This window comes from Manihot esculenta, chromosome 1, assembly GCF_001659605.2.
Source record: "Manihot esculenta cultivar AM560-2 chromosome 1, M.esculenta_v8, whole genome shotgun sequence".
Taxonomy (NCBI): Eukaryota; Viridiplantae; Streptophyta; class Magnoliopsida; order Malpighiales; family Euphorbiaceae; genus Manihot; species Manihot esculenta.
Genome location: NC_035161.2, coordinates 36,054,940 through 36,064,663, shown reverse-complemented (window position 1 = coordinate 36,064,663; position 9,724 = coordinate 36,054,940). Strand labels below are relative to the sequence as shown.

Below are 9,724 nucleotides of genomic sequence, written 5' to 3'. Positions count from 1 at the left end.
TAAAATTGAAGAACTGATTAATAATTTTTTTATATTACAAAAATTAAATAGTAAATTTTTATTTATTTAACTAATATAATATTTACTTTTTTAAGTAGCATTTAAATCCAAGTGAAAATATAGAATTATTAATTTGTTTTCATACTAGGATGTGTTAAATTTACTTTTTGCTGTAAGGCTTATTATTATGCACTCTACTTCACCTTTGGTAATAAAAAAAAGAAAAAGAAAACTCAGTTTCACTTAAAAAAAAATTAAAAGGGTGGGTCGGTGCGCTCAGTTAGTGGACAATTAAATTAAATTAAAATAAAAAATAATTATATAAAAAAGGAAAATTATATCTCTTAAAAAGGAAGATGAATGAATTATCCACTTGGATACCAAATCCATTGGCCATTGGACAAAGGATTGCGACAAGTGATGAGATAACTTACCTTACCTGGCAGATAGATATAGTTGCGAATTTAAAATTTAAAATTATAATTAAAATAAAATTATACAATTATATATATATATATATATATTAATTTGAGATTCTGTTAGTTATAGTTTCTAAAATAAGTGAAAACATAATTAATCCAATTAGTTAGTACCTTATCGCTAAACGTGAGGATAAGCAATCAACTTCAGATTGTTAGTGTGTGGAACAACCCAACTGAATTTGATAAAATAAAAACTTAAATCCAAAGATAAAAAGGTGATATTTTTTGAAAGGGAAAGTAAATAGTGAGGGTTGAATTATTGGGATAGTAATAATGGGAACTGCATTATTTGGATGGAGATCATAACATTCAAACATGAGATGGGGAAGAAAAGAAGATAGAGATTTCAACACTCCATTATTGTTTTGGAAGAAAGGACAACTCAGGAAAAGGGCATACCAATGCCACTTCATCCATATTCAAAACATTACTTAATAATAATTATAACTGTTATTCGCTTGAGGTATGCATTTTTTATTTATGGGAATGGGCTAAACCAGGCCTACAAAAAGAATCTTATGGGTCGAAATAGGAAATGGAAAAGATGAGGCGTCAGGCCTAGTCTCAGCCAACAGATTTAACTCTAATTGGGCAGGCTGGTTGTAGTACCACTACAAGTTCTATATATATATATATATATATTAGGTTTGCTTCTACAGGAAAAGGAAAAAGGGTATTAATCACTTTTTTTAGAACGGTGAAAGACTAAAGTGGTGACCAATGGTTAGGAAAACAAAGCTGTTGCTACAAATGAGAATTCACATTATATGAGAATAGATTAGAAATGGATTTTTATTTTCTTTTCTTCGGAAATTGACTTCTTCCTCTGCATCAAATCAAAATTAAGCTATTGGCCAAAAATAGATTTTATAAGATTAGCTTACCCCTGCCCTTCAGAAAAAAACTCCCACTTTAAAACTCAAGTTAAACGGTAGTACAGAACAATTTCAAATAAGTGCAGTAGCTCAAAAACGATAACCCCTAACCAAAGGACAAAAAATTAGCAAGAAATGATAAGCACTATCAATGGAAATAAATCAAGTAGCTAGTGTTTGCATGTCTAGCTCAACACCAAGCTTTCAAAGATGTACTATCAAAAGCAGCTGAAATCAATGTCAAGTGCTCTAATTTGACCATGCACTATCACAACTTTTGATTAGATGAAATTTAAGTCCCCAAGTCAACAGAAGAAAACAAGAAGCTCATATATGTCTATACACATATTGACCGAAAGAGTATGCAAACTGCACATTAAGTAATAAAATAAACACAAGTAGGTAAGCTGTTAGACCCAAATTGGTCGAATTCACAGTCAAAAGCAAAATATAGCCTAATCCCTACTGGCAATACTATATATGGAAAGGATCTAATTGCTTAGCAAAGTTTCATCATACCAAGTAAAAACGTTTTAGTATGAACCGATTATAAGTCTAAAAAGCTAATATATTCCCTACTCCTGAGCATTTTCTACTTCCACGTCCCCTGCATTTGCTACTGGAACTAAGCTCTCCACATAACTATAGAACTCACAGGTATAATCAGAACTGCAAATGGGTAAGGTCTTGATAGTCTTGTTATCGGGATCAAACAAAGATAGACTAACACATTGTGGATCCACGCGTTTGACTAGCAGTTGAGAATCATTGTGAACTCCAATCGGGATGCTAAGTCCAGAAGAATGCAATTCTATCATATGGAGTTTAGTCCAGCAGGTGCTATCATTATAAGAAGTATAATCTTTATCCAATGTCCACAACTCCATTCGATTGAGTGGTGTTCCATATCCAGGATAAACAGACTTAGCTGGATACAATGCCACAGCAAGTGATTCTTTGAATCCTACAACTTTAGCACAAATTGCACTGGGAAGACGGTCTAGTATTTGTATTCTCCTGAATTCTTCATTACCCATGTCGAACGAGACGATATACTTTCGATTAGCCAAGTTCCCAACCCCATTAGCTACCCAGTGCATAGACCCATCCACAGTCACAGCCTGCTGGCCCCCAGGAATCACACACGAACCAATTCTTTCCTCGATCATTCTTTCATCCAATAGCTTCCACGAACCAGTTCTCCACGAGTACACTTCGGCGCTCAAAAGAGGCGATTCATCTACGTTACAATGGAAATTCACAGCTCTTACCAGTTTAAAATCATTGGTTTCGCGACTATACCCAAATCCAGTAGCCACCATCCAAATTGGTTTATGGGCGTCATTGATTCTTGCACGAGGAAGACCTCTGAATTGCCTAGTCGAAATATTCCACAACACAAAACCGCAGGCATGACAAGGGGAGATATCGATACAAATAATACCATTGCAAGACTCAACAATCCTAGGATACCGAACCAAACAACCTAGAAACGGAATCCTAACCTCGCGATTGATTGCGGTTTGATTATCCATCAAGCAAAGAGAAAACTTAGACCCAGTTGGATTGTGGAAGCGGCGAATCAGAAGAGACGGGTGGCTGGAAGAGCGACGGAAATGGGTGGAAATGAAGTCATTGGAATTGAAAAGGAAGTACCAGGCTTTGGAAACGGATTGAAATCGTTTAATGGATTTGATGGGAAGTCTTGAGGTAATGTCTTTGACGATATTATTGCTGACAAGAGGAGGAGAAGGAGCAGAGGAATTGTTAGCCATGGATTCCGATGATCGTCGCTTACACTTCATATGAGATGATCACCGCGGGTTCTGAGAGTATAAATAAGAGCAGGGATGTCTTGTATTTTCAAAAGGTAGAGAGAGGTTTTTGTTAGGGTTCTGACTTTTGAGTAAAAAGATTTTCTGCTAATTTGTGGGAAATTGAAGGCCGAGGCACAACTCATTCGGTGCTTGCTCACTATTTTTTAAAAGTTAAAATGCCTCACTAATTTTAAAGCATAATATTTAATGTTTAAAAAATTAGAAATTAATTAACTAGTTCCATTAAATTAAAAATTAAACTAGTAATTTTTATCATATATTTAAAATAATATGAGTTAAATTTTAAAATAATAGTAAAATATAGTTATTATCCTTCAATCTATTGATGCATATATATATAATAATAATAATAAAAAATAAGCTTAAAATTTGTGATGGGTCCACTTCTCACGGGCACGGCCCTATGTCTCATAGTAGTAATGTTGAGGCCGAACACAATTTAGATTATAAAATTAGGTTTATTTGATTATGATGAGATATTACATCAACCAACCCTAAAAAGCGAACGTTTAAAACAAACCAACCATTTCAACATAATCCAGTAATTTAAATCAAAGAATCAGTTTGTTTGGATTGGATTTGTAGGATCGGTCGGTTCCATTCAAACTTTGAACATCCCTACTTCTCATCAACTGATCTGAAAGCATTATCATCTTTTTTCTTTTTTTTCAGAAATGAGGAACAATTTTCACACCACCTTTCAATGCAATGACTACAAATTTTCATTAAAAATAAATAACTGGTTATCATCTTTCTTTTCCCGTAGCAGGCCCTGCATTATCACTCCAATGTACAAATCTCCAAATTATTGAGGGAAAGAGAAGTTACTGAATTGTTTAATGCAATGCTTGATTTATACAAAACGTGAATAATTATTTTATGCTGTTTCAACTAACCAGTTCATAAGATCATCAATCGTTCCAAACTTACATGCATTAGCTGCACTTGTGGTTGTGGAGTTCTCTCTGAAATCTATAAATAGGATTCCACCACTGGTGAATTCCATGAGCTTGTTTAAAACTTGGAGATTCACTAAGATTAACAGTCAGATATGCTGACGGAATTAGATGCAATGCCTCTGAAATTTGCACAGATTTTCCAGTTCCAATCCCCTCCACCTTGTTCTTTTCCCCAAAATGCCCAATATACTCTGAGCAAATAGGATCAGCTGGATTTACAAACAAGTAAGGAAGCCAGGGAGGTAATGCCACAAATGAATCTCCTTGCTGGGGCCTCGGTTGGTGACCCTTTAGAGCAACAGCAAGTCCTGCTTTCACCATGCTGATTCCACGCTTCAGCTTTTGATTCTTGATTCTTTCTATTGGGGAAGAGAGGAATGGTGGATTAAACAAGTAACTTTCAATAAGAATACCCATCTTGGCCATGTTTTTTCCCCCGAGTAATGCAATAGCTGACCCCAATGAATGACCTGCTAACCAAACATTTGCAGCTCCAGCTAAAGCAACCATGTTCTGGAGAGCTTGCATAGCCAGCTGGAAGCGGGAGCTTTCATGAATTTTGTTACACAGGCAAAGAAGATCCAGCTTAAGGTCCCGTATAATAGATATTCGCGTTTTGATTGTTCCCCGTAAGGCAATAACATATCTTGGGGCATTTTGGGCTGAAGGATAAGCAAAATTCTTGAATTCATATATGGCACCAAAATTGGAGCCATCAACATCATCTATGAGAACATGATTCAATTGAAAATGGAAGAATTCCCACCAAGGTGGAGCATGAGCTTGAGGGCCTTGGCGACCCTGTTGGCGGTCACGTTCTAAAACATATACTCCTTTAACCAAGCTTGCAGCAATAGATGTTCGATGATGAAAATTATTCCTGCAAAAGTATTATGATAGAGGCATTAATGAACCAAAATTTTATTAGACTATAAGAGCTAAAAAATAGCCAAGTATTTGTGGAATAATGTTCTATGAAGGCATGCCTGGAAACAGTTCCAACAATATCCTAGTTTCTAATCCTGTAATTTCTGGATAAGCTATATACATTTGAGTGGCTTTTCCAATAATTTTAATACAGAAATCTCTGTCCAGTCACCTCCTCCAAATCATTATCAACAACGAATTGAGCATATTCTACTATGCATTGAAATCTCAAAATGAGCCTTACCAGTCAACAGAAGTGAGATGCACAGGCCCCGAAAGACTGAAAATTTCTCTCTCGGAGATAATGGGCTCCTCCTCTCCTATATTACCTTCTTCCATATATCCCCAAATCTCTGATACAGATCAAAATATATGGAAATATAAAACTAGTATTCAACATCCCAAAATGCATCAGTTCATGATGATCGCTCACGGCCTTGTACATGTAAAAAAAAAAAAACTGTTTTGGGATAAACAAACAAGACAAGTTTCAATGGTTACTGCAGAATTGGTTGATATTTGCATGTTTTGTTGAAGATCACAATAAGCCAGACAGGTGAAAACAAATTCTCCAGGAAATATAACATTGCAGAGGGTACCCAAATCAGAAATCGATAGGCACAGCTCTAATCAACAGTGAAATTGTCCATTTTTGAGTTATGAACCAAATCCACAATCAAGTTCCCAAGGCTTATTATCTGTATGTATCTGCTGCAGTTCAAATCTAGAACATATATGAATTTACTAATCAAAGAAAGCTAAAACTAGGTCATGAAATTAATAGAACAAAACGCAACTAATTGAATTGGCAAAAAAAAAAACTGGAAAGCTATTAACGACCCCAATTGACCGCTAAAAATGGAAACGTTCAACGCGTAAGAAGAGAAACAAGAATAACGAAGAAAGAACTGAATCAAGACGTACTTGTACACAAAAATGGAAATTATCAGTATCCAAACAGAAGGGGATGATGGTTATGACGACAGAGGGCTTCCTTCAGCTCTACAAAGAGAGAGGAGAGGGAGGTTCAACTTCCATGAGTAGAATATTTACAAATGCAAGTTGCCCCCAAAACGCCTTTTCTTCTTTTATATTTTAATGTCCGACTTTCTTTCATCTTGACTTCTTTAACCGACATTAACGTAAAAGTCAAACGATGAAATGTTTGCGATTTTTCGATTGGTTTTCTGCGAGTCTAGCCGAGGGTGGGTGCAAGACTGATTGCGGTTGCGCCCGATTGTTTTTTTTTTTTGTTTAGTAATCTGGAGAGGATTTTTTTTTTAATAGGTAGATTTATATTGGGTAATAAAATAGGCCACCAGCCTAGAGTACAATATTTTTTAAACTAAATATGATTTAATGTAGTTAAATTGAAAGGGGATACTTCTAAAATTTTCGTGAAACATTAGGAACCTAACATTGTTGAATTCCATGAGTTTGTCTGATTTTCGGAATACAACCATGGAAGTGAATATTCTTGACTAGAACTGAAAGCTTCTCCAGCCGAAAACACGTAAACAAAATAGCTTCGATGAAGGAATTGTATCATGTGGTTCTGATTCTTTCGAAAATGCAATTTTAACAAATTTCTTTGGAATTCTGCATGGAAATTCCCTCTATTCGCTAACCACACATTTCCAACTCCAGCTTCCCCAACTGTAAAATTGCCAGCGTCTGTTGCCTGGTGAAACCTTGACCTATGATGGCCGAGTAACCTTGACATAAAAAATCACCAAAAATTTATTTTTGCTTCTAATATCAATCGGTCAAAATTGAAATTAAAAAAAAATTTAAATAATTCCAACAATATAAATATTTTATTTGACAAAATATTTTATAAAAAAAAACCCAAAAACATAATAATGTAAGAAGCAGAACAGAATAGAATTTTAGTAAGAAAGCAGAGCCTCTCTTTAAAATTTGATCAAATCCACACCTTAATTATATTAGTAAATAGAAAAGGATAATCATAGAGGTCCATTGAACTTCATCCACAGATCAAAGCAAACATTCTGGAAAGCACAAGCCTTAACAAAGATCAGCTATAGGTTTTCTTTCAATAATTTGATCAGAAGTAAAATGAGATTAATAAAACATGTCATGAGCAGATATATGCAAGAAGAGGGCCTTCAAATCATTCTAAAAGTATAGATTTGCAGATGAACAAAATCTCTTCCATACAATTAGGCAAAAACTGTGAAAACTGTTAACATCTTACGATGAATGTTGTGCTGTTACTTTCTACACCTCCATGCTGATACAGAGAAGAGAGGCCGATCATGCCAGCAAATTACTACACACCCATTTTCTTCCTTAATTTTGTAACCATCACAACCATAACCTTGCAGCAACTTCCTTGCCTGCAACATACTGTAGTAGCTCAAATTCACATATCCAAACCCAGCCAAATCAAGCCTTTGAATCCACTTCTCGAGTTTTTCGTGTCTTTCCTTTCTCTCAGCTCCCTCACATGCTACAATGTTCTTTATTTCCTCCCCAAACAGCATCTTCTCTATCTTGAGTCTTTCCATGGATGTTCTCGATACAGTTGATTCCAAACAATCAAACAATGCTGCATAAGAGTACAATGCCTCCAACAGCCTCTCCATGAGATTCGATCCGTTGTGATTAGAATCTTGCTCCATTACCACCATGAGCTTTGGTGACAAAGTCCAAAGCATGTTGAGAAAGTAATCCATCTTCATTGAAGCAGTTGAAGATAGTGGCGACAATGAGGTTGAGTCAGGACTTGGGCTATATCCATTCACCATATCTTTCTCCAGCAACTCCCCCAATGTCCCTTGGTTCATTTGAAGGGCTCTTAGCAAGTGACTTCCATTTGAATTCTTCGACGGCACAGGTGATCTCTTCCTCAATTCATCATCTGAGGCCAAAAAAGGATGCAATTGGAGGACTGAACTAATTGCTAGAGCCTCCCCAGTTTTAACACGCAACTTTTCCACATCAAGATTCTCTAATTTGCTAACAATGGGATTGAACTGAAATGGAATATCCAACCTTTCTGCTTCTCCAGTCAGTTTATGAGCCATTTGATCCAGTACCTCTTTCTGTTGATGGATCCCTGTAATTCTCAAATGGGGTGGTCCCTCAGGACGTGCATTTAAAGCTTGAAGAAGTGAAAGCCATTGGGCGGGCTCAGCTGCATTGAGATCAATTATATGAACCATCTTCTCCCCTTCCATGGCTTCAATAATAGCTTGGTTTGTAAGCACAAAAGCCACTTTCAAGAACGGTAACGTTTCGAAAAACAACTTGCGAACTAGAATTTCCTCAGAAACCAAAGTTATTTTAGTAGCATTAAGGGCCCTGTGGACACCAGGCAAAGCTTTGATGACTTTATGAGCAAGTGCCTCAGTAAAATAAGCAGCAATACGCTGCATGGTATCACCATTAGCAGAGGCTAGTTGAGAGATCTGCCCAAGGGCAACCTCTGCATTTTCAAGGTCACCAGAAGCTACATGATTTGCACAAGTGAGCAGTAAATGGATCAAATACAATCCCCTCTCCTCAGACTTTAGCTCTCTAAGCATAGGATACGGTGATCCCATGCCTGGTGAGAGTGACATCACGGAATATGTTACAGATGATGATCCATCATCTTCAAACAATGGTGCAAAAAAGCTATGGGAACACAAAGGAACCAATATGGAATATAATATATGAGATCAGGAAATTACTTCACGGAGGAATCTAGAATTCAGAGAGAAACTTAAACAGATCATAGATGCAGGAAGAAGGAAAAGCAAAGGTGAAATAAACAGAGGAGTATGATAAAGTAAACAAGAAATACCCGATCTACAGAAGGAATCAGATACTCCGTCAATTCATCTCCAATTCACAGATGAAGAACAAAACATTGTATTCAAAAACTAGCCAAGCAAACCAAGAACAAGAGAATCCTTACTGGGTTTTGTAATTGATCAAAAGCCCACATGGAATCCCAGGACAATTCCAAAGATTGCCGGTTGCAATCCTCTGTTCATATAAAGACTTCTCTAGGTCTTCTGGTTCTTATCTGGTTCAGTCACAGATAGAAAGAAAGGATTCAATTAAAAGCTGAGCTCTGAGTTATGGAAGAGTATTCATGGCGACGTTGTCGTAACGTGGAGAGAGCTGCTTTTTGTTGTCTAGTGAAATGGCGTTGTTGTTTTCCCGAGTGGAATATGGAATTTTAATGAGAAGGTGAGGCTTTTTAGGGCAAAATAGTTGAGTTACCATCAGATTTCTCTCTCTAGAAACCTTTGTCTTGTTCACATTATCTCTCAGGAACTTCCACTTTTATGGTTTTTGCCTTAAGATTAGGTGGCTAGAGAATCAAGGGCTGCCCTAAAAAGGAGTTATTATAAAAATATTCCCAAAGATTGGAAAAGTCCAAACATGCTCTAGCCAAAGACAAACAAGGCCCTCAGTTTTGTTTCTTAGTGGGGTAAATAAAAGAAAATAGGGGGTGTTTGGGAATGGTTCCAAAAAATGGGTTTTGTTTTGTAGTTGAAAGGCAGTGAACTTAGCATTGGTGTTATCCTCTTTACATTAAGACAAAGAGACAAAGAGGTTAAGGAAACATCCAAACCTTGTATACTACATTAATTTATTTCTACTGCCCTCTCCCTCTGTTCATTGGT

General features: G+C 36.4%; 3 protein-coding genes across 3 annotated transcripts; all 3 read right to left on the bottom strand.

Annotated features, from left to right (window-relative positions):
- Positions 1–1,932: 1,932 nt before the first annotated feature.
- LOC110610514 (F-box protein CPR1) lies at positions 1,933–3,132 on the bottom strand. The gene has a single exon (XM_021750463.1). The coding sequence runs from the start codon at positions 3,130–3,132 to the stop codon at positions 1,933–1,935; it is 1,200 nt and encodes a 399-aa protein (XP_021606155.1).
- Positions 3,133–3,893: 761 nt separating this feature from the next.
- On the bottom strand, positions 3,894–6,330 carry LOC110601055 (GDSL esterase/lipase At4g10955). The gene is made up of 3 exons (XM_021738092.2): positions 6,006–6,330; positions 5,326–5,434; positions 3,894–5,034 (listed from the first exon to the last, which is right to left on the bottom strand). Exons 2-3 carry the CDS (start codon positions 5,418–5,420, stop codon positions 4,131–4,133), a joined length of 999 nt encoding a protein of 332 aa, XP_021593784.1. The 5' UTR covers positions 5,421–5,434; positions 6,006–6,330; the 3' UTR covers positions 3,894–4,130.
- A 779-nt stretch (positions 6,331–7,109) lies between these two features.
- On the bottom strand, positions 7,110–9,371 carry LOC110600975 (scarecrow-like protein 3). The gene has a single exon (XM_021737973.2). The coding sequence runs from the start codon at positions 8,666–8,668 to the stop codon at positions 7,316–7,318; it is 1,353 nt and encodes a 450-aa protein (XP_021593665.1). The 5' UTR covers positions 8,669–9,371; the 3' UTR covers positions 7,110–7,315.
- Positions 9,372–9,724: the final 353 nt, after the last annotated feature.